This window comes from Hyla sarda, chromosome 7, assembly GCF_029499605.1.
Source record: "Hyla sarda isolate aHylSar1 chromosome 7, aHylSar1.hap1, whole genome shotgun sequence".
Taxonomy (NCBI): Eukaryota; Metazoa; Chordata; class Amphibia; order Anura; family Hylidae; genus Hyla; species Hyla sarda.
This window is the reverse complement of record NC_079195.1, coordinates 96089393-96114589: the sequence shown is the minus strand read 5'-3', so window position 1 is coordinate 96114589 and position 25197 is coordinate 96089393. Positions and strand designations below refer to the sequence as shown.

General features: G+C 43.3%; 1 protein-coding gene across 1 annotated transcript in view; it reads left to right on the top strand.

Moving 5' to 3' along the window:
• Nucleotides 1–485, top strand: part of RNLS (renalase, FAD dependent amine oxidase) — a 170572-nt gene extending 170087 nt beyond the window's left edge. The window contains exon 7 of the mRNA XM_056530080.1: nucleotides 90–485. Within this exon, the coding sequence (XP_056386055.1) occupies nucleotides 90–248 (159 nt within the window). The 3' untranslated portion in view covers nucleotides 249–485. The remainder of the gene's footprint in view (nucleotides 1–89) is intronic.
• Nucleotides 486–25197: the final 24712 nt, after the last annotated feature.

Here is a 25197-nt window from a genome sequence, read left to right as displayed (position 1 = left end):
TACAGAAGAGGCAGAACACAGGTATTCGGTTATGTTAAAGCTACTAGCTGACATCTATTGCTGACAGATGGCTATGATTTATGTTGCAGGTTACAGAGGCCTTTCCTGATTGTCCAGGTCAGATAATCCTGCACAGCAAGCCTTTCCTTCTATGTGGTGGAGATGGATTTACACACTCAAACTTTGATGGATGTACTGAATCGGCATTGCAGATTGTGAAAGCTCTGGTCTCGCAGGCACAGCATTGACACTAGGCGATCATATATAACGTAGCTATGTGATCATATACATTTTTATGGGTGAGCATTACCACACTGTGCTCTCAGCTTAATTACGTTTATTGTTGAGAATGGTTTTTTGGCATCATATCAAACTGATGCTTTTATTCATATGACTGTGAGTAACTTTATATCTATTGTTTGTTATGGAATAATGAAACTGATTTATTAAAGCTTTTATGGCTTTGTCATGTTATTTAAGGCTTAAGCACTGTTTTTTAAATTTTTTTGGAAGCTTTTTTATGTTATAGACAAAAAGATTGGCCCGATTTACCAAGTAGAGCATTTAACGTTTGTTGAATGACTTAAAGGGGTACTCCGGTGGAAAACTTTTTTTTTTTTTTTAAATGAACTGGTGCCAGAAAGTTAAACAGATTTGTAAATTGCTTCTATTTAAATATTTTAATCCTTCCAGTACTTATTAGCAGCTGTATGCTACAGAGGAAATTAGTTTCTTTTTGAATTTCTTTTTTGTCTTGTCCACAGTGCACTCTGCTGACACCTCTGTCCATGTCAGGAACTATCCAGAGCAGCATAGGTTTGCTATGGGGATTTTCTCCTGCTCTGGACAGTTCCTGATACGGGCATCAGGTGTCAGCAGAGAGCACTGAAGAAATTCAAAAAGAAAAGAATTTACTCTGTAGCATACAGCTGCTAATAAGTACTGGAAGGACAAATATTTTTTTAATGGAAGTAATTTACAAATCTGTTTAACTTTCTGGCACCAGTTTATAAAAAAAAAAAAAAAAATGTTTTCCACCGGAGTACCCCTTAAATTATATTAACCCCTTCCCCAAAATAAATGCAACATTAATTCCTATGTGCATTTTTCTAGCCAAAATAATGTCCCTGTCATTTCAAAAACCTTTAGTCAAAAGTTTTGATCAGTCGGGGGTCTCAGTGCTGAGACCCTAACCAATAGGGAGAACAGGCCAGAAAATGCATGCAGTAACGTAAAGAATCTTCACAGAATCTAAAAACTAAAACTGATCCAAACGGTATCAAGCTCTGAATCTGGCCCTGAAAACATGGATCTGTCAGGGGGTGAAGTGATGAAAATTCTTTGTGCAAAAATAAGTTTGTAAGGCTGAAAAAAGAAGGCTGTCACGCCCCCTCCCATAGACTTGCATTGAGGGGACCAGGGTGACGTCACACGGGGGCGGAGTCCTGACATCACGAACTTCCGTTGCCGGAGTCGCGACTCGGACCCTCCAGCGCTTCCGCACAAAAAACAGGTGGGTGCCGCATGCAATACTGCGGGGGGTCCCCAGCGGTGGGACCCCCAAGATCAGACATCTTATCCCCTATCCTTTGGATAGGGGATAAGATGTCTAGGGTGGGAGTACCCCTTTAAGGGGTTAACTTTCTGGCAGCAGCTGACTTGAAAAATACATTTTCCACCGGAGTACCTCTTTAACCCCCTCATGACCCAGCCCATTTTCACCTTCAGGACCTGGGCATTTTTTGAACATCTGACGACTGTTACTTTAACCCCTTCAGGACCAAGCCCATTTTGGCCTTAAGGACCAGAGCGTTTTTTGCACATCTGACCACTGTCACTTTAAACATTAATAACTCTGGAATGCTTTTAGTTATCATTCTGATTCCGAGATTGTTTTTTCGTGACATATTCTACTTTAACATGGTGGTAAATTTTTGTGGTAACTTGCATCCTTTCCTTGTGAAAAATCCTAAAATTTGATGAAAATTTTGAAAATTTTGCATTTTTCTAACTTTGAAGCTCTCTGCTTGTAAGGAAAATGTATATTACAAATAAAAAAATTTTTTATTCACATATACAATATGTCTACTTTATGTTTGCATCATAAAAGTGACGAGTTTTTACTTTTGGAAGACACCAGAGGGCTTCAAAGTTCAGCAGCAATTTTCCAATTTTTCACAAGATTTTCAAACTCACTATTTTTCAGGGACCAGTTCAGGTTTGAAGTGGATTTGAAGGGTCTTCATATTAGAAATACCCCATAAATGACCCCATTATAAAAACTGCAACCCCCAAAGTATTCAAAATGACATTCAGTCATCATTTTAACCCTTTAGGTGTTTCACAGGAATAGAAGCAAAGTGAAGGAGAAAATTCACAATCTTCATTTTTTACACTCGCATGTTCTTGTAGACCCAATTTTAAAATTTTTACAAGGGGTAAAAGGAGAAAATGTATACTTATATTTGTAGCCTGATTTCTCTCGAGTAAGCACATACCTCATATGTCTATGTTAAGTGTTCGGCGGGCGCAGTAGAGGGCTCAGAAGGGAAAGAGCGATAAGGGGATTTTGGAGAGTACGTTTTTCTGAAATGGTTTTTGGGGGGCATGTTGCATTTAGGAAGCCCCTATGGTGCCAGAACAGCAAAAAACCCTCACATGGCATACCATTTTGGAAACTAGACCCCTTGAGCAACATAACAAGGAATAAAGTGAGCCTTAATACCCCACAGGTGTTTCACGACTTTTGCATATGTAAAAAAAAATTTTTTTTTTCACAAAAATGTGTGTTTCCCCCCAAATTTCACATTTTTCCAAGGGTTAATAGCAGGAAATACCCCCCAATATTTGTAACCCCTTCTCTTCTGAGTATGGAGGTACCCCATAAGTTGACCTGAAGTGCACTATGGGCGAACTACAATGCTCAGAAGAGAAGGAGTCATATTTGGCTTTTTGAGAGCAAATTTTGCTCGGGGGGCATGTCGCATTTAGGAAGCCCCTATGGTGCCAGAACAGCAAAAAAATACCCACATGGCATACCATTTTGGAAACTAGACCCCTTGAGGAATGTAATAAGGAATAAAGTGAGCCTTATTACTCCACAGGTGTTTCACGACTTTTGCATATGTAAAAAAAAAAAAAAAAAAATTTCCACTAAAATGTGTGTTTACCCCCTAATTTCACCTTTTTGCAAGGGTTAATAGCAGAAAATACCCCCCAAAATTTGTAACCCCATCTCTTCTGAGTATGGATGTACCCATTTTGGAAACTAGACCCCTTGAGGAACGTAACAAGGGGTACAGTGAGCATTTGCCCCCCACTGGTGTCTGACAGATCTTTGGAACAGTGGGCTGTACAAGTTTTCATTTTCATGGACCACTGTTCCAAAGATCCGTCAGACACCTGTGGGGGGTAAATTCTCACTGCACCCCTCATTACATTCCGTGAGGGGTGACGTTTCCGAAATGGGGTCACATGTGGGTTTTTTTTTTTTTGCGTTTGTCAAAACCGCTGTAACAATCAGCCACCCCTGTGCAAATCACCTCAAATGTACATGGTGCGCTCTCCCTTCTGGGCCTTGTTGTGCGCCCCCAGAGCACTTTGCGCTCACATATGGGGTATCTCTGTAGTCGGGAGAAATTGCGTTACAAATTTTGGGGGGCTTTTTTCCCTTTTACCTCTTGTGAAAATGTAAAGTATAGGGCAACATCAGCATGTTAGTGTAAAAAATAAAAACATTTTACACTAACATTCTGGTGTAGACCCCAACATTTCCTTTTCATGAAGGGTTAAAGAAGAAAAAGCCCCCCAAACCTTGTAACGCAATTTCTCCCGAGTACAGCGATACCCCATATGTGACCCTAAACTGTTGCCCTGAAATACGACAGGGCTCCAAAGTGAGAGCGCCATGTGCATTTGAGGCCTAAATTAGGGATTTGCATAGGGGTGGACATAGGGGTATTCTACGCCAGTGATTCCCAAACAGGGTGCCTCCAGCTGTTGCAAAACTCCCAGCATGCCTGGACAGTCAACGGCTGTCCGACAATACTGGGAGTTGTTGTTTTTCAACAGCTGGAGGCTCTGCTTTGGAAACAGTGGTGTACCGGACGTTCTTATTGGGGGAGGGGGGCTGTGTAAGGGTATGTGTATATGTAGTGTTTTTAACTTTTTATTTTATTTTGTGTTAGTGTAGTGTAGTGTTTTTAGGGTACAGTCACATGGGCGGGGGATTACAGCGAGTTTCCCAGCACAAAATTTGCTGCATCTCAAGATGCGAGAAACCCACTGTAAAAGCCTCGCCCATGTGAATGTACCCTGTACATTCACAGGGGTGGCGGGGCGGGGGGGGCTTGCATCAGCTGTTGCAAAACCACAACTCCCAGCATGCATGGTCTGTTAGTGCATGCTGGGATTCATAGTTTTGCAACAGCTGGAGGCACACAGGTTAGGAAACACTGAGTTAGAAACAGACAATGTTTCCCAACCAGTGTGTCTCCAGTTGTTGCAAAACTACAACTCCCAGCATGCCCAGACAGCTGAAGGGCATGCTGGGAGTTGTAGTTCGGCAACATCTGAAGGGCCAGATGTTGCTGAACTAAAACTCCCAGCATGCCTGGACAGTCAGTGCATACTGGGAGTTGTAGTTTTGCAACAGCTGGAAGAGCACAGATTGGAGACCATTATACAATGGTCTCCAAACTAGGGCCCTCCAGATGTTGCAAAACTACAACTCCCAGCATGCATGGTCTTTTAGTGCATGCTGGGAGTTATAGTTTTGCAACAGCTGGAGGCACACAGGTTAGGAAACACTGAGTTAGAAACAATGTTTCCCAACCAGTGTGTCTCCAGCTGTTGCAAAACTACAACTCCCAGCATGCCCAGACAGCTGAAGGGCATGCTGGGAGTTGTAGTTCGGCAACATCTGAAGGGCCAGATGTTGCTTAACTAAAACTCCCAGCATGCCTGGACAGTCAGTGCATGCTGGGAGTTGTAGTTTTGCAACAGCTGGAAGAGCACAGATTGGAGACCATTATACAATGGTCTCCAAACTGGGGCCCTCCAGATGTTGCAAAACTACAACTCCCAGCATGCCCAGACAGCCAAAGGCTGTCTAGGCATGCTGGGAGTTGTAGTTTTCAGACTCCTAGAAGCAGCAGTGAAGATCTTCACTGCTGCCTCTGAGGACTACATACTTACCTGCTGGTCCCGTCGCTGCTCCTCCACGTGGCCGGTCCTGCCGCTGCTCCTTGGTCCTGCCGCTGCTCCAGGTAAGTCCGCCGGTCCCCACGTGTTCCCCCCGTGTGCCGCAGGTCCCCTCGAGCCCCTGCAGCCTTCGTCCCCCGTTCTGCCCGACTTCCAGGGGCGGGCAGTGCGGGGGATCTGAACTTTCACCCCAGATCACTGTGATTGGTCCACAGGGACCAATCACAGTGATCGCTGACCAGGACCATCAATTGATGGTCCTGGGGGTGAAGCAGAAGTTGTCCCCTGCTGGAAACAGCGGGACTTCTGCCAGTTAACCCGTGCGATGCTGCGCATCGCCGGGTTAACTGAATGTCATTTATAAACGCCGGGATGCGCGAACGCACTGCACAACCCGGCGTTTATATATGACATTCTGCGGGAAGGGGTTAAACATTAATAACTCTGGGATGCTTTTACTTATCATTCTGATTCCGCGATTGTTTTTTCGTGACATATTCTACTTTATGTTATTGGTAAAATTTCACTGATATTTGCATCCTTTCTTGGTAAAAAAAATCTAAAAATTTCATGAAAATTTTGAAAATTTTGCATTTTTCTAACTTTGAAACTCTCTGCTTGTAAGGAAAATGGATATTCCAAATAAATTACATATTGATTCACATATATAATATGTCTACTTTATGTTGGCATCAAAACATTTACGTGTTTTTACTTTTGGAAGACACCAGAGGGCTTCAAAGTTCCGTAGCAATTTTCCAATTTTTCTCAAGATTTTCAAAATCGTACTTTTTCAGGGACCAGTTCAGGTTGGAAGTGGATTTTAAGGGTCTTCATATTAGAAATACCCCATAAATGACCCCATTATAAAAACTGCACTCCCCAAAGTATTCAAAATTACATTGTCAGTGTTTTAACCCTTTAGGTGTTTCACAGGAATAGCAGCAAAGTGAAGGAGAAAATTCAAAATCTTCATTTTTTACACTCGCATGTTCTTGTAGACCCAATTTTTGAATTTTTACAAGTGTAAAAGGAGAGAAATCACCCTAAAATTTGTAACCCAATTTCTCTCGAGTAAGGAAATACCTCATATGCGTATGTAAAGTGTTCGGCAGGCGCAGTAGAGGGCTCAGAAGGGAAGGAGCGACAATGGGATTTTGGAGAGTGAGTTTTTCTGAAAGGGTTTTTGGGGGGGCATGTCCTATTTAGGAAGCCCCTATGGTGCAAGAACAGTGGACCCCCCCCACATGTGACCCCATTTTGGAAACTACACCCCTCATGGAATTTAATAAGAGGTACAGTGAGCATTTACACCCCACTGGCGTTTGACAGATATTTGAAACAGTGGACTGTGCAAATGAAAAATTTTATTTTTCATTTTCACAGACCACTGTTCCAAAAATCTGTCATACACCAGTGGGGTGTAAATGCTCACTGAACCCCTTATTAAATTCCATGAGGGATGTAGTTTCCAAAATGGGGTCACATATGGATATTTATTGTTTTGCATTTATTTCAGAACTGCTGTAACAATCAGCCACCCCTGTGCAAATCACCTCAAATGTACATGGTGCACTCTCCCTTCTGAGCCTTGTTGTGTGCCCCCAGAGCACTTTGCGCCCACATATGGGGTATCTCCGTACTCGGGAGAAATTGCATTACAAATTTTGAGGGTCTTTTTTCCCTTTTACCTCTCGTGAAAATTAAAAGTATGCGGCAACACCAGCATGTCAGTGTAAAAAATAAAATTTTTATACACTAACATGCTGGTGTAGACCCCAACTTCACCTTTTCATAGGGGTTAAAGAAGATAAAGCCCCCCAAAATTTGTAAGGCAATTTCTCCCGAGTACGGAGATACCCCATATGTGTCCCAAAACTGTTGCCCTAAAAAACGTCAGGGCTCCAAAGTGAGAGAGTGCCATGCGCATTTGAAGCCTAAATTAGGGATGTGCATAGGGGTGGACATAGGGGTATTGTATGCCAGTGATTCCCAAACAGGGTGCCTCCAGCTGTTGCAAAACTCCCAGCATGCCTGGACAGTCAATGGTTGTCCGGCAATACTAGGAGTTGTTGTTTTGCAACAGCTGGAGGCTCCATTTTGGAAACGGTAGCGTACGAGACGTTTTTCATTTTTATTGGGGAGGGAGGGGGGGCTGTGTAGGGGTATGTGTATATGTAGTATTTTTTACTTTTAATTTTAGGTTAGCATAAGTGTAGTGTAGTGTTTTTAGGGTACAGTCACACTGGCAGAGGTTCACAGCAAGTTTGCCGCTGGGAGCTTGAGCTGCAGCGCAAAATTTGCGCCATCTCAAACTTGCAGCACTCACTGTAAACCTCCACCCATGTGAGTGTACCCTGTACATTCACATTGGGGGGAGGGGGGGGGGCAAACATCCAGCTGTTGCAAAACTACAACTCCGAGCATGCCCTTTGGCTGTCTGTGCATGCTGGGAGTTGTAGTTTTGCAACAGCTGGAGGCACACTGGTTGTGAAACACGGAGTTAGATAACAAACTGGTGTTTCGCAACCAGTGTGCCTTCAGCTGTTGCAAAAACTACAAATGTCAGCATGCAGTTACAGCAGAATGGCATGCTGGGACTTGTAGTTATGCAACAGCTAGAGGCATAGTGCTGCAACTCCCAGCATGCCCTTTGGCTGTCCGTGCATGCTGGGGGTTGTAGTTATCTAACAGCTGAAGGCACACTGGTTGCAAAACACTTGAAAGTTTATTACTTAACTTAGTGTTTCCAAACCAGTTTGCCTCCAGTTGTTGCAAAATTACAACTCCCAGCATGCCCAGACTGCCCAGGCATGCTGGAAGTTGTAGTTCGGCAATATCTGAAGGATCAGATGTTGCCGAACTACAACTTCCAGCATGCTTCGGCAGTCTGGTATGCTGGGAGTTGTAGTTTTGCAACATCTGGAGGTCCACAGTTTGGAGACCACTGTATAATGGTCTCCAATCTGTGCTCTTCCAGATGTTACAGAACTACAACTCCCAGCATGCCTGGACAGACTGAGCATGCTGAGATTTGTAGTTTTGCAACATCTGAAAGAGCACAGATTGGAGACCATTATACAGTCGTCTCCAAACTGTGGACCTCCAGATGTTGCAAAACTGCAACTCCCAGCATGCACAGAAAGCCAAAGGAGGTCTGGGCATGCTGGGAGTTGCCGTTTTGAAACTGCCAGAGGCAGCGGTGAGATCGCTTTACGGCGATCTCACTGCTGCCAATGAAGATGCTGCCCTGCTGCTGCAAACTCACCGCGGGGACGCACCACCGCCGGGACCGCCTGGAGGATTCCGCTCGCGCTGGGACCGCTCGGGACACTGCATGGCCGGGTAAGTGATGCTGGGGGATGGGTAAGGGACACTTAGCAGAGCGGTGTGTGTCCCGATCCCCGTGATCGGGACTCACATACCGTGCTGCTAAGTATTCTGATAGGGAAACGCTGGGGGAGTGAGGGTGGGGGATGAAACCCCCCGTGGTCACATGGTAAGATGGCTGGCTATCATTGATAGCCACCATCTTACCGGGCGCTGCGGGATGCCGCGAGTAGCGGCAAAAATGTTCATGACGTACCTGGTACGTCATGGGTCGGGAACACCTTCCCACTCATGACGTACAGGTATGTCATAGGTCGGGAAGGGATTAAAGGTGTACTTCAGGGATAAAATAAAAATCAAAAATTCAACTGGTACCTGAAAGTTAAACAGATTTGTAAATTACTTATTTTTTAAAATGTCATACCTTCTAGTACTTATCAGCTGCTGTATGATCCAGAGGAAGTTGTGTAGTTCCAGTCTGACCACAGTGCTCTCTGCTGTCCATGTAAGGAACTGTCCACAGCAGGAGGAAATCCCCATAGCAAACCTCTTCTGCTCCGGACAGTTCCTGAAACGGCTAGAGGTGTCAGCAGAAAGCACTGTGGTCAGACTGGAAAGAACGACACAACTTCCTCTGGAGTATACAGCAGCTGATAAGTACTGGAAGGATTCAGATTTTTGAATAGACATCATTTGCAAATCTATATTATTTTCTGGCACCAGTTGATCTGAAGAAAACTTTTTTCCTTCTGAGTACCCTTTTAAGGATACAGCGATTTTTCATATTTGCGTTTTTATTTTTTTATTCCTCGCCTTCTAATTGCCATAACGCTTAAAATTTTCTACCTACAGACCCATATGAGGGCTTCTTTTTTGCACCACTAATTTTAAATTGTAATGATATCATGCATGTTTTCACAAAATCAATGGTGAAAGATAAAATATATATATATATATATATATATATATATATATATATATATATATATATATTGTGAGGCAGAATTGAAAAACCAAACATCATTTAGCAAATTTTTGGGGTTTCTGTTTCCATGCAGTGCACTTTTCTAGTATAAATAACACAAGATCTTTGTTCTGTAGGTACATACAATTACAACTATACCCAATTGATATAGGTTTCATATTATTTGACTATTTAAAATAAAAAATTACAACTTTTTGTAATAACATGAGTATGCTTAAAATTGTCCTCTTCTGAGCCCATAACACTTTTTCCATGTACTTGATATTGCTATTTTTTGCGCTTTGGTCTGATGTTTTCGTCTATATTGGTTTTGATGGGAGTTTTTGTTAGCTTTTTATAAATTTTTTTCTGGCATATGAAGTGACCAAAATCAGCCCTCCTGGACTTTGGTGCCAAATATGTTTTTGTTAATTTTTGTTTACATCATTTTTAAATGGGAAAAGGGAGTTCATTTAAACTTTTATTAGGGAAGGGGTTTACTCACATTTATTAATATTTTTGTTTCACTATTTTTAGCCATTATAAAAGATTACTTGATTATTACCTGCAATCTTTCCATTGCATACAGTGAAAAATGATGTGCCGGAGTGCAGCATTGATGAGTGTGATCTGTGCTCAACTTCTACAGGCTGCCGATGCTGCCTGCACAGTTGGAGCGCCGTTTAGACAGACAGAAGCATGTTTGAAGACCTCCATCTCTCCTGGGAGACCACAATTTCGCGCCAGTGGTTACGATTAGCTCACCTGAGCTAACCAGCAACACATTTTGGTGCTTTTAGATGCCACAATCAACTTTGATCAAGGTTATACAGTGGTCCCTCAACATACGATGGTAATCCGTTCCAAATGAACCATCGTTTGTTGAAACCATTGTATGTTGAGGGATCCGTGCAATGTAAGGAATAGGAAGTTGTACTCACCTGTCCCCGCCGCTCCGGACCATCACCGCTCGTCACCGCTGCCCTGGATGTTGCGCTCCATCGCTGTCGCCGTGTCCCCGTGATATCCCCGCCGCTCTGAAACGTCTCTGCTGCCCGGAATCATCGCTCTCACGTCGCCGTCATCACATCACTACGCACGCCGCTCCTATTGCATGACGGGACGGTGTGCACGATGACGTGATGATGACGATAGAGAGCGTCGGCGAGGGAGGGGATCCCGAAGAGGACGCTCCGGAGCCCCGAGGACAGGTAGGAGACCATCACCGGAGCACGCGGGGCACCGTAAACAGCTATCCGGCGGCAGCTGAAGCAGTCAGCGCTGCCGGATAACCGTTTATGCGATGGCCCCGACATATAAAACCAATGTATGTTGATGCTGCCTTCAACATGCGATGGCCTCTGAGAGGCCATCGCATGTTGAAATTATTGTATGTCGGGGCCATCGTAGGTCGGGGGGTCACTGTAAAGGGTTAATGCCTAACATCACCCTAATCGGTGAGGTTTTTGCAGTGGGTCCTGGCTGAATGCAGTTACTGAGCGCACTTACTAGACCAGGCACAGGGTGTAGATTTAAGCTCTGTGTTCTCTAGTAGTTAAAGGAGTACTCCAGCGCTGCTTTACTTTATCCTATTGTGCCCGGTGTGCAAAAAAAAAGAAAAAAAACCCTGCCCGGGCACGAAAGGATAAAGTAAAGTAACGCTGGAGTACTCTTTTGAGTGTAATACTGTAATAGGAGGTCACTGCTGCACAAAGTCAGTGAGGTGAAACTTCTACCCTCCTAGATCTGTAACAATCAATAGTAAGTGGTGTAATTAAAAAGTGGAAGCTTTTATGAACTTTATAAACTTTACAAAGTTAGCAAAGTTACAGATTGGGGGCACCATGTGCTGAGGCACATAGTGCACAGAAGTTGGCAACAACTGCAGAGTTCCAAATCTCATCTGGCATTAAAATAAGCACAAGAACTGTACATCAAGAACTCTTCATGGCATGAGTTTCCATAGCCAAGCAGCTGTGTGCAAGCCTTACATCACCAAGTACAATATCAGGTGTTGGATGGAGTGGTGTAGAGCTCACTGCCACTGGACTTTGGAGCAGTAGAAACTTGTTCTGCACAGTGACAAATGATGCTTCTCTATGCGGCAGTCTGATGGACGAGCCTGGGTTGTTTTAAGGGGTTGGCTAAGGTCCCTTAGTCCCAGTAAAAGGTAATCCTAATGCTTCATCATACAATCACATTTGGGACAATTGTATGCTTTAAACTTTTTGCAAACAATTTAAGGAAAAACCTTTTCTGTTCCAGCATGACTATGCCCCATTGTACAAAGTAAGGTACATAATGTCATACTTGGTTGAGTTTGGTGTTTAAAAATTGACTGGTCAACACAAAGCCCTGACCTCAACCCCATCAAACACTTGTCCAACATCAAAGTCTGACTTTACAAATGCTCATCTCGCTGAATGAGCGAAAATTCTGACATTCTAAAATATTGTAAAACGTTGTCCCAAAGGAGTGGAAGCTGTTATAACTGCAGAGGGTGGATAAGCCCTATATGAATGAATATGAACCTACAAATCGTAATCAGATGTAATTTGTGGATGTCCCAATACTCTTCTCCATATAGTGTATCTGTAAGGCTGCAAACTGTACTCACATCCATACATTTTTTAAATCCTATAACTGGACTTTCTTCTTTAGATGTGGCCTTTGGATGCTAAGTCCTCTAGGCAGTCGGGCCTCTTATTTTCATATAACCCATCTCAATATGTCAGGCTAATGACCAGAATATTGGCACTGTTTGGTTTTAATTTCAGTTAATATTGTACATTAAAACTCCTAAGACCCTCTGTAGACATAATTCCTCATAAGGAAAGGTCATTCAGCTGTCAGAATTAAGGCTCTGGAATTGGGAGAACAGAGTATTGAGGCTTGGGAACCAGAATTTGAAAGTGTGGATTTTAACATTTCTAGGCAAATTGCCTGAACATTTCTAATTCACTTGTACATTAATATTCCCAAGGCTAAACTGCAGTTAATGCTTATTTCCACAGTACAAGATGGAAGAATTAAAACTATGTGAATGCATGCACAAAGAGAATAAGAAGTATATTTGATAAGGTGTGCAGTTCTATCATAGTTCATGAATTATTTCGAATATTGACCTATTTTCTTATAAAACTTGCATAATTGGTTGATCCATTACATACAGTAGTCAATGTCAGGTCTGAATCTGTTCAAGTTATTTCCCAAATGAATAAACAACCTTTTTAGTTCATTATAATATTGACTGACACACTACAGTTGACTGATGTGGCCCTACAGCATCAGTGGGTTGTATTATGTTGATGGTGATGATTACGTATAGTTTTTTATACCATTATATTTCATTGTAAAGTGATGGAGGAGATGATTGATCTTGAGCTGTCTGCTTAGGGTGAGCTTGCTGCATAAGTCGAGTGGACAGAAAAATAAATATTTGCATTTTGTAATGTTAATACAGTACTGCTCAAGATATACAGGTCTGGCAGAAGACCACTTGCTCCCAGTCAACAATAAACAATTGGTCTGAAAAACCCTTAGTAAGCACACAAAGAGTATGGGGAGTGACTATATTAAAACATAACTTTTACTAGATCAGAGTAAAAAATCAAAAATAAGTGCTGCATCCAGTGTGGATGACTAAGTGCAAATACCGGACAAACATAGAAATACTTATCTCAATACTCGTTATGGGTTTGTGGATCGAATATACCCCAGAAGTATGGAGATATTAAAATGGTATTAAATCCTGTCACACAAAATGTGGACTTGCTCATGTAATATCTCTAGAACATAGGTTTCTCAACGCGTTTCTGCCGAAGTGCCTCGGCGTCCTCAGGGGAAACCTTTATAGAATAATATTTTTCATAGAAAATCATATGAGGGATAAAAATCAAACCAACCCTCACAGACTGATACAGGTCTGATGCTTATAATGTCAAGCATGCCCAGGCCAAAGATACTGTAGGGGTGGCCACAGGACATCAGGTACCTAGAAAAAGAAAAGGCACATAATAGTGTATAGTGGGGGAAATAGTTTCCTTTTTGCAATAATTCCCCATTTCCTCTACTCACATACAGACATTGCTGCCTAGGTTTACCTGGAAAAAAGCTTTTTACTCTCTATCCTGAAAAGAAAAGCTGTGGAGAAAACTGTATGTTCAACAGAAAAACTACTCACAGTTACGATGTCCGGACAAAAGATAGATGCGGTGATGTGAAAACCCACCAAAGCAGGGAGCCGCGATCCTCGTCTTCACTGCACATACCGCATATCGGCGGCGGCTGACATTATATCCGGTCGCCCGGACACACGCGTCAGAAAGCCGCGCCCCGTCAGACTCCTCTAACAGGCGCGGCTTAGGTTATCTATGCACGTGCGCAGATGGCGGCGATCCCGATCTCAAAAAACAATGGGTTACATGGGCTCAATACCAATCAGTCTCGTCAGTAGGCGCAGCAATGTAGATGATAGGAATATATGTGCAGGTCATATAAGGTAAGTGTTGAGGATATAGAGACAACAACGTCCTTATAGTCCATATTTAAAGAGGTATGAGATGCTCAATGCAGAACACAGCACATGTAGATTCTCAACAGCTTTAGACAATTACTAGATGGGCAAATAATAGCTTACTTGTGGACATTTAATGTCCAAATATTATTTTTGAGATATAAGTGCACATATGAGGCCAAACACTCCATGGATACCAATGAGGTGCCCGGTATATAAGTTGGGCACGGAGCCACTAAGGGGACTGTTGGAACCATGGAGTGGTGGGCGTCACATGTGCGCACAAACAAAGGAAGGAACAACATATATTGTTATATAAAAGTGACACGGTCTGCCTGGGGTGGGAAGCCCTAGGAGGGAGAAGTGAATGGGAATACTGTGGGCCTAAGGGAGCCTGTCAATCCCTACACTAACTAATTGGCCCTAACCCTAGGCAGGATGGTCAGCCCTAAAGAGGGCGGTCCCACTCACGAACCTCCTAAGGTTGCCTAAATGCCCTAACTTTGCAGGATGGTGACACTAGCTCAGAGGACCATCTAAGACCCTCACTCACTGCCTAACAGTCACCAAGCTACAGACCGTGTCACAGAAAACAAGCAAAATTAAGTTGTTCATTTAAACCTCTTGGGAATGTCGTATCAAGTCGATGTATCCATCTACTCTCCTTTTGAAGAAGCAATCGATCAAGGTCCCCTCCCCTAACTGATGGTGTCACTTTTTCAATACAGATGAATACTCTTTTTCCAGGTAAACCTAGGCAGCAATGTCTGTATGTGAGTATAGGAAGTGGGGAATTATTGCAAAAAGGAAACTATTTCCCCCACTATACACTACTATGTGCCTTTTCTTTTTTCTAGGTACGTGATGTCCTGTGGCCACCCCTACAGTATCTTCGGTCTGGGCATGCTTGACATTATAAGCATCAGACCTGTATCAGTCTGTAAGGGTTGTGTTTGATTTTTATCACTCATATGATTTTCTATGAAAAATATTATTCCATAAGGGTTTCCCATGAGGACGCCGAGGCACTTCGGCAGAAATGCGTCGAGAAACCTTTGTTCTAGAGATATTACATGAGCAAGTCCACATTTTGTGTGACAGGATTTAATACCATTTTAATATCTCCATACTTCTCTAGTTGGGGTATATTCGATCCACAAACCCATAACGAGTATTGAGATAATTATTTCTATGTTTGTCCGGTATTTGCACTTAGTCATCCACACTGGATGCAGCACTTATTTAAGATTTTTTACTCTGATCTAGTAAAAGTTATGTTTTAATATAGTCACTCCCCATACTCTTTGTGTGCTTACTAAGGGTTCTTCAGACCATTTTGTAATGTTACTATATGCTCAATGGTGACCATCCTGCCAATATTTAACCCATAAAGTTGTTTGCAAATTTTTAAACCCTTTATACTGATAACATTTAATAGGGGATATTCCGTAACAGGTAGGGCCATAGGAACAGAAAGAAGTTGGTGAGTGACGTGGACGGTTTCTTTTAGTGACTTTGACACCAATTTGCCGCCATGTTGCCAGCCCACATAGATATTAGAGCAATATCTATACGATATTAACATAATAAAGATGAAGCATACAGTGCACAACATAAGACTGCCCACAATGTATCCTGCAAAGAAAAGCATAACTGTTTAGCATCAAGCAGTCATTCACGTTTACACACATCTTTCTTTAAAATCAATTTTTTTTTTGCTTGGTTGCCAATACCATCCAACTTATGGGGAATTTGGAGCAATTCTTTACACAAAAGTAATTCTGCAGCATGTTAGCTCTAGCAGCACCAATCCTGCCCATTAACTCTTTGATTCTACAGTTCAGCCCCATTCACCCAATACAGCCTGTAATCAAGACAACCCTTGTTTTTGAGGAAAACAACAAATGTGAAACAGTATACACACATTACAAAATACTGGCCAGCAATGAGACCTGATGTCAATCCGCTTGAAAACCTTTGGATAGACCTGAACTCTGCTGTTGGGAATAGGAACCCTGCAAATATTCAAAGCTGCAGTGTAATAAAGTACCTGCTCACAGGTTCAAGAAGCTGAAAGAAGGCTACACAAATTCTTTGGACGTTGTCATTTATGCCAAGCAACACAACTATTAGGATAGAGTGCATTTAATTCTATCCATGTCAGGTTCTATTTACTCTTAATTCAGAATTTTTAATAGGTCAACTTTTTTGTATTAAAAGCGTACAAAGCTGTTATATGTTACTCAGTACCTCATCCTGATCATGTACATGTAATTTTTATGTCTCTATCACCCATATTTCACAAAAAAATAGCATATTACAGCTGCTCAATGTGTTTTCCATCTTGTCAAAGGGAGGGTGGTGTGTACTTCTCTTGCCTGCCCTGTGTGACTCCTCCTCCATCACTCTGCTGACTCACTGCTCTGGGGAGCCTGGCAGCCCTGTTCTGTAACCCTTAACCTCTCTGGATTTATGCTACACACACACACACACACACACACAATGATTATTGGGGATTGCCTGTACTCTACCAAAGACAATATGGTGAATGTGTAACTAACATCTTTCTATATCATTCATGTGTGCCATCCTTAGGCTGTCCTGTAATGCTGGGACTTGTAGTTTTAGAATAGTTGGAGGTACAGTGTTTGGATAACTTTTTTTTTTACAGCAGTGTTGCCTTCAGCTGTGTGCCTACCGCTTTTACAAAACTACAGCACCCAGCATGCCCAGTCATCCTTTGACAGTCCAGGCATGCTTGGAATTGTAGTTTTGCAATAGCTGGAGGCAAATGTTTGGTAAAACTCTGTGTTACAGCAGTGTTGCTGCAGGCTGTGTTCTTTAATAAAACATTTTAAAGAAGTATATTATAAAAACTATTGTTTTGCCAAGATGTACAAAATATAAAAAGTTTTTATAACCGACTGTGTCCATTTAATGTATTTGGACATATTACACATACAAAGTTGCCAAAGATATTGGGAGGAATTTATTATTAGTTTTTCCCTGTTTTTTGTGGTGTTGATTTGTCACACAATTTGCTGTACAGAGACTTATTAGTCTGGTTAACTTTTTGTAGTGGTCATAAATTTATCTTAATAATTTGTCACAAAGCTCTCAATTTGTTGCAAATCTACCGTGACCTAGCTTAAAAAACTGGCTGTGGACAGCATTTTGTAGAAAAAAATTGCATATTTTGGTACAACAGGTTAAAAAGTTGCAGAAAAAGTTGACTATAGGGGGTGCAGGGGTAGCTGTAGCATCAGAACCCTGGTGCCTATGGGGGCCCCAAGGCACATATGCCCCATAAGAAATCAGTATTATGAATGGCACGTGGAGCCCTGTTGAAGATTTTGAATCAGGGCCCAGTAGCTACAAGTTACACCTCTGAACAGGTCCATCATTTTAGCGAGAACTTGCAATGATTGGGAACCAACATAACAAATAACAAACTTATTAATAAACTTGCTAAATTGATTAAAATGAAAAGACATAGTGACAATGAGTACACCTTCTAAACACAGTTTTGCAGATTAAAGCCCAAAGTGTAATAGTGAAGCTACCATGATTAATTCAAAATCTAATGTATCCTAGGAACCAGTCCAAATATGACCACATCCAGAAGACCTTGAAAGACCTCTCTTGCTTCTCAGTCAACCAATTAATAGAATTTAGAATCCTTTCCATATATTTCAAATCGTATCAGATACTTTGTAAATCAACAATTCCATTACCTCAACTAGACTTTTGTGCACATATATCTATTGTTCTTCTCAATGTTATGTGCAGTGAAAATAGGAATCATCATATTTAAGTACATAGAGAATGTCTTGATAAAGTGGTATTCAGCTGACTGTCAGTATATTATGGATATCATTTAATCTACTATGGAAATATTTCTTAGCTACAAGGCATTACAGGCTACATTTCCAATTCTCATCTTACTGTTTGATGCTCCATATTTTGACACCATAATTTTCAGCAGTCTTAAAGGGGTACTCCACTGGAAAAACATTTTTTTTAAATGAACTGGTGTCAGAAAGTTAAACAGATTTGTAAATTACTTATATTAAAGTACTGGAAGGATTAAGATTTTTTAATAGAAGTAATTTACAAATCTGTTTATCTTTCTGGTACCAGTTGATTTAAAAAAATAGTGGAGTACCCCTTTAAGCTCACAGCAGTGGTCATTATGTGTTTGTCTCATGTTCCTCCTGAAGATGGTGCAGCAGCACAGGAACATGTAGAGGGGGGGCAAATGTGTGTATTTTAATGTGCAGCCATCATAGTGCCTCATTCAGTGGAGTACTGCAGACTCCATTGGGAATATGAATATAGGATGATATTCGGCATCTGGTCAGTACTATAGGATTGGCACAGAATATGATGGCAGCAAGATTTTTTAATCACTTTACGTTTTTTCACATATACTATAATGAATTTTAGTGATCCTAATAAAAGCTAAGTTTTAAGGGAGCTACATAATGGGTTTTTGTGCCCTGGGCTTTATGCCCATGGTATTGGTATAAATTACATGACACTGCGCTCAACCTATCACCAGCTGAGGAGGGACATCACTGGAGCCGGTGATACACCGATTGCAGAGTGACAATCCAGTCACACGGAAGGAGACCGGGACTGGAGGACCGAAGACCGATAGCAGCTCAAGGGGGGATGGTGAAGGTGAGTTAATGTTGTTTTGTTCCTTTTTGCAGCCTGGGCACAATAGGAGCTTAAAACATCTGCCCACAACACTCCTTCAAGTTTATTCAAAGAGTATAAAAATAGAATGTCTTTGTAACTATTTGCACAGACATTATATTATCACATTGCCTTGGAAGAAGAGATGGTTAGAACTGGTGAAGTGCAGCAGCATGGGAATGGGGCACTGGAATTTAACATAGAAATAAAACATATGTAAACAGTCTTCTTATCTCTACGTGATATTTATCTCTATCTGAATAACAATCATTTTCTATTCTTGCTATTTTATGAATAACCATAGGGAATTATTTAGAGATTGATTGAATTAAAAATATTTTCAGTATGATAGCTCTAGATGGCTTATAAAGAGTGTCTATGGATCTTCCTTAATACATCAGATTACTTCACAAGGATTACCGGACCCGGCAGCTACAAGTCCGGTCAGTCTCCAGCTGTTACATGTGCACTGCAAGATGCCTGATCCTTTATATAGTCACGAAATTACATATTGAATTAATTTTATGCAAATTTCTGCTAATTCCATTTGTTTAAAAGTCAACTTTTTCCTTTGCACATGGACATGACATTTCTATTTTTAATGTTGTTTCAGCTATTTTCAGCACTTGTATTTACCTTGGTGATTTGGTGAGCTTAAAACCTCAGCATTTTTTATATGCTCAGCAAAACAGGAGCCAAGGATAAAGGAAAGTTTGTAACTAAAGCAAATACATATAGGAACAGTAAAGGATTAAAATGTTTTTTATTGCTTCTTAAAGGGGTATCCCCATCTCGACAAAGTTATCCCTTATCCATAGAGCAGAGTCTATCCTCCTGGACAGATACCAATCTGTACAATGGAGGTGAAGTGTTCCTTGTAGAGATTTATTAAACCTGAGCAAAGAAAAAGTTGACCATAGAAACCTATCAGGTCATTTCTTTCATTCAATCTGGTTGCTATGGGCAACTGTACCATCTCTCCTCTGCACAGATTTTGATAAATCTCCCCCTATGAGGTTTCCAAACATTGCTGAGCACTGGCCATGCATACATGGTACATGCCATTCAGACGCTGGAATATCCACCATTATAACATCTTGAGATTGAATTTTATTTATTTTCCCTATTAATTTGCTTTGAAACAAGAATAAGATGACCGTAGAGTCAGGAGTTTGTCCGGCACAGAAAGGAACCGTCAGGGAGCAGAGTAAAATCAGGGGATTTATTAAATGCAACGCGTTTTGCTGTGCATGCGCAGCTTTTTCAGGCATGAAGAAGCTGCGCATGCGCAGCGAAACACGTTGCATTTAATAAATCCCCTGATTTTACTCTGCTCCCTGATGGTTCCTTTCTGCGCCGGACAAACTCCTGACTCTACGGTCATCTTATCCTTGTTTCATTTCTACTAAGGAGGGCTGCAATGGACCAATTCATCTATTTCATGCTAGACCTTGTTGTGTGTTGGCGCACAACCAGCTTTGGCAAGCGGCTTGGGAATACCTTCCCCTCCCCCCACTAACAAGATCTCTGATCCCACACATGAGGCGCCTTCTCCCCTCTCTTTAGATATTAATTTGCTTTGACTATTGTAGGTTTCTCAATGTCCCAGTACCTAGGAGGAATTTCTAAATTATCAAATGCTTTCAGAAGTGTTATAGTATTTTGCATTAACACATCTTTATTTTTTACCCGTAACTTAGATTTGTGGATCTAAATAGTTTGCCCATTGTCAGTGGTTATTTGCAGAAAGGCCATCAGTGGCCTTACCATTATTTACCTGAATAGAGTAATACAAATCCTTCATGGAATTACTTGACAAAGTATTGTTCTAGTTAATACCTATGTCAGGTACTGTAGTACAGTGGTCCCTCAAGTTAAAACCAATGTAGGTTAAAACCAATGTATGTTGAGACCATAACTCTATGGAAACCTGGTAATTGGTTCTGAGGCCACCAAAATCTCATCCAAAAATAGGAAAAAGTGAGGGTTAAATAAAAATAAGTAGATACCTAATATAGTTAAAGCAAGTCCTTACATATAAAAGTAAAAAAGTGTTCTGGTGTGGTGACCCGGCACCGGATTGCATCCGTTGCCTCGTGGTGAGGTCCCCAAAGTCAGAGTCCCTAGGTGTAGGTGGGGTCCTCATCCTTATCTAGCCCCTTGTCACCCCTTTTGTAAATAAAATTATTTAAATTGAATGTATATATTTATATAGTAGGTGTACTTACCTAGTTAGCGTCGCTGGACCTGCGGGTCACGTGATGCCTTCCAAAGACTCTATGGTTTGTAGTTCAAGGACCTTTGGAGGAAGTCAGGTGTTTACCCATCAGGCTATGTGACTCTGAGTGACAGCTGACTTGGACCAATCCAAAACGGCCCTGCCCCTGCCCCAACAGTGTGGGCTGTTGACAGGGAAGGATCTGCGCTGCTGTCAACAGTGAGTTAGGCCCGAGCCTTGCGGCGATGGCTGATCTTTACAAAACTGTGAGTGTAATCAATCCCTAAGCACTCTGCAAGATCACCGGACCATATCTAACCCCTAAATCCGGACGGATCTGCGCAAATTGACCTAAATTCTAAGACTTATTTCAAAAGTCAAGGTCCGCAACAACTGTCAGTCACTGAAGTGTATGGAGACTGTATTAATGAGACTGTTCCTGTTCATTGGATGTACAGCAAGTCTTTAAGTAAAGTTTAGCCAAGTTCAAGTTCAACTACCTTGTGGACCTTCAGTCATTTTATGCATGCACTTATCGTTACTGGGAAGGGCGGCGATAGGCCGGAGAATTACCTCAGCATACTAGCCCTCAGCCTGGCGTCACAAACAATAGGGTTAACCTTAACCCCTGATATACTGAAGCAATACCCTGACTACACTACCCCTACCCCTGAGGCCTACCACAAAGCCTTTTTGGCGTCACACAAACAAGATTCGGGTGTGTGCCTACTATAGTCACCACTAGTGAAGGTGTACTCCCCCCCCCCCCCAGAAAACAAACTTTATTCATGTGCTGTAAACCGTGTTGCTGTGTACGGGAGCGGTGCTTGTGGTGCACCATACAAGGGGGCCACAAGAAATGTAAGGGGGAAGGTGAAAATTAATCTACAACTAAGATGTGTAAACTGCGCAATGAGTTCATGCTGACATCCTCTGGTCCGGTCGGCACAGGCGGAGCTGAACTGCTGCCGGAAAAGCTCGCAAAGAAAGCCCGCGCTGCGCCCTGCCCCGCCCCTGGGCGTGGCTACCAAGTTACTGTTTCACAGCTGAAAGGGAACTTGCAGATACAGGAGTCGTCTCTGGAGGGACCGGAAGTCGGGGCTGCACCGATAACGTCCTTCCTGCTGGCCGCCATTTTGGGGAAGCCCACTATAAAAGATGCCACGCACAGCGACTTCTTCAGTCTGCACAGAGAGTCGGAGAGTACAGACATGGCGGAGAGCAGCGTTCCACGTGGTGAAGTTAGCAAAATGGTGCCGGAAAAGCGGAAAGTTGTGGCAGTCACAGCCCGACTTTTCCAAGAACTTGTTGACCGTCTGCAGCAGTTGTCATTAGACGAAAAGGGGGCCTGCAATCTTCCCCCACTGCCTGATGATGACGACGATTGGCCAGAGACACCTCCAGCAGAGAGCGCAGGGACACCTGGAGGTGCATCGCCGGTGAGATTGTCCCATCACCACAGAACTTGGGGCTCGTGGGCCGAGATCCCATCGGAGGAGTCTGCAGTGAGTACCCCGCCAGAGGCGGCCTATTCTTCCTCCTCCAGCCCTGAGGTCATACCTCGATCAAGCTTGCCAAGTGCACGACCGTGCTCACCAAAATTGCCGCAATGGGTGTTTGGAGATGAGCCGGAGCTGATCGAGTACATGCACAGAGTACTTCAACCATTACCTGGGAAGACACTCCCACCAATCCCAACTGCAGAAAAAGAAAGGGCCCGTCAAGAAGCGGAGCTGGCAGAATTGATGGAAAAGCTAAAGGCCCGACAAAAAAAACTCTATGCCACCAAGCATGGGCATTTGCCTCATGAAGAGAAAGTACGGTGGCAAGAAAACACCAAAGAAATGGAGGCATTGTACATTCGTAGATGGGATCACCCCCGAGAAGGGGAGGAGCCATTAGAAAGAAGAAGAGCAACTGTGGCCAAGTTCGACAAGGTCAGAGGTTATGGGACACTCCTTGACTGCCACACTGGGCAGACCATCCTCGTAAATCGGCAAGCAGTGCAGAGGCCATATCTCCATAAGAAGTTCTATACCTTGGAGGTGGGTGAAATTGTGGAGTACACCCCCGTCCAGAGCCTTCGTGGAGAGTGGGCTACAGCGATCACCATGCCAACAGACCCAACACAGCTTCCCTTCAAATATTTTCCGTCAACTGATTGGGAGTCCGATCCCTTCAACTTGAGGCCGAAATGGTCCGCTCCTAAAGCCTCCACTAGTGTACCCAAGGAGGAGGAGCCTCAACAGCCAAGTTCATCATCTTCTATGTACAGCAAAGAGTCAAGTTCATCATCTTCTATGTACAGCAAAGAGTCAAGTTCTTCATCTTCTACATACCGTCAAGAGTCAAGTCCTGCACAGGGTGAAGAAAGTAGGCCAAAGTTGCGGCCACCCAAGTCAGTACCTACACCCTCTCGGAGCAGTGAGAGTTTGCCTGATCCTGGGGTACCAACATATGTACCTAGGCCCTCTCGGAGCCATGAGAGTTCGCCTGTTCCTGAGGTACCAACGAAAGGGTCATGGGTCCATCCTAGTTTTGAGATGGCACTCAAGCCCTATTGCCCCACTTTGATCCTGGTTAGAAAACCTGTGTCCCCTTCTAATCCTACCATCCACCACTCCATCCTCACCAATGTGGTGTGGCAAAACTATGTCAATTCTACACCTGCCCCTGTTGTTGGAAGGTATGGAGGAACCAAGAGAGGCACAACAAGAGTAAAGAATATTCTCTGAAGAGACTTTAACGTAATGTCAGATTGTTTCTTATGTTAACCACTTTTATTTTGCAGCAACCAAGTTCAAGAATTGTGCCTAGCAGGGTTGTGCTAAGATTGTTCCAGTTCAAAGTTCAGCAATGTAACCACTAAGCTTGTGCCTGACTATTAAGTCAAGAGACTCCTAGCCTGTTGGAGATTCATTAAGGACTGTACCCGGCTGAGTTGTGGTTAAAACTGTGTTTACATTTCCCTTCCATGAACTCTTTGTCTAGGTGGACTGCTAATCCTTACACGCCACTTTGTATATTTCCCTTTAATTGGACTCCTAGTGTAGGTGGACTGCTGATCCTTACACGTCTGTTTTATGTATATACCAGCAGCTTCATAAGAACTATTATGCTAAATGTTGCACTTATCAGGTGAATGTGCCTGAACCATGTTGGAGTGTTGATAATTGTGTAAATTGTGTAGTAAATATGGATATGGTTCTGTACACAGGAAGGTATCTGTTACGCCGAGCGCTCCGGGTCCCCGCTCCTCCCCGGAGCGCTCGCTTCTCTCTCGCTACCGCAGCGCTCCGGGCAGCTCCACTGACCCGGTGCGCTGCGATACCGTCTCCAGCCGGGATGCGATTCGCGATGCGGGTAGCGCCCGCTCGCGATGCGCATCCCGGCTCCCGTACCTGACTCGCTCTCCGTCTGTCCTGTCCCGGCGCGCGCAGCCCCGCTCCCTAGGGCGCGCGCGCGCCGGGTCTCTGCGATTTAAAGGGCCACTGCGCCGCTGATTGGCGCAGTGGTTCCAATTAGTGTGTTCACCTGTGCACTCCCTATTTATACCTCACTTCCCCTTCACTCCCTCGCCGGATCTTGTTGCCATTGTGCCAGTGAAAGCGTTTCCTTGTGTGTTCCTAGCCTGTGTTCCAGACCTCCTGCCGTTGCCCCCGACTACGATCCTTGCTGCCTGCCCCGACCTTCTGCTACGTCCGACCTTGCTTCTGTCTACTCCCTTGTACCGCGCCTATCTTCAGCAGTCAGAGAGGTTGAGCCGTTGCTAGTGGATACGACCTGGTCACTACCGCCGCAGCAAGACCATCCCGCTTTGCGGCGGGCTCTGGTGAAAACCAGTAGTGACTTAGAACCGATCCACTAGCACGGTCCACGCCAATCCCTCTCTGGCACAGAGGATCCACTACCTGCCAGCCGGCATCGTGACAGTAGATCCGGCCATGGATCCCGCTGAAGTTCCTCTGCCAGTTGTCGCCGACCTCACCACGGTGGTCGCCCAGCAGTCACAACAGATAGCGCAACAAGGCCAACAGCTGTCTCAACTGACCGTGATGCTACAGCAGCTACTTCCACAGCTTCAGCAATCATCTCCTCCGCCAGCTCCTGCACCTCCTCCGCAGCGAGTGGCCGCTTCTGGTCTACGACTATCCTTGCCGGATAAATTTGATGGGGACTCTAAATTCTGCCGTGGCTTTCTTTCCCAATGTTCCCTGCACTTGGAGATGATGTCGGACCAGTTTCCTACTGAAAGGTCTAAGGTGG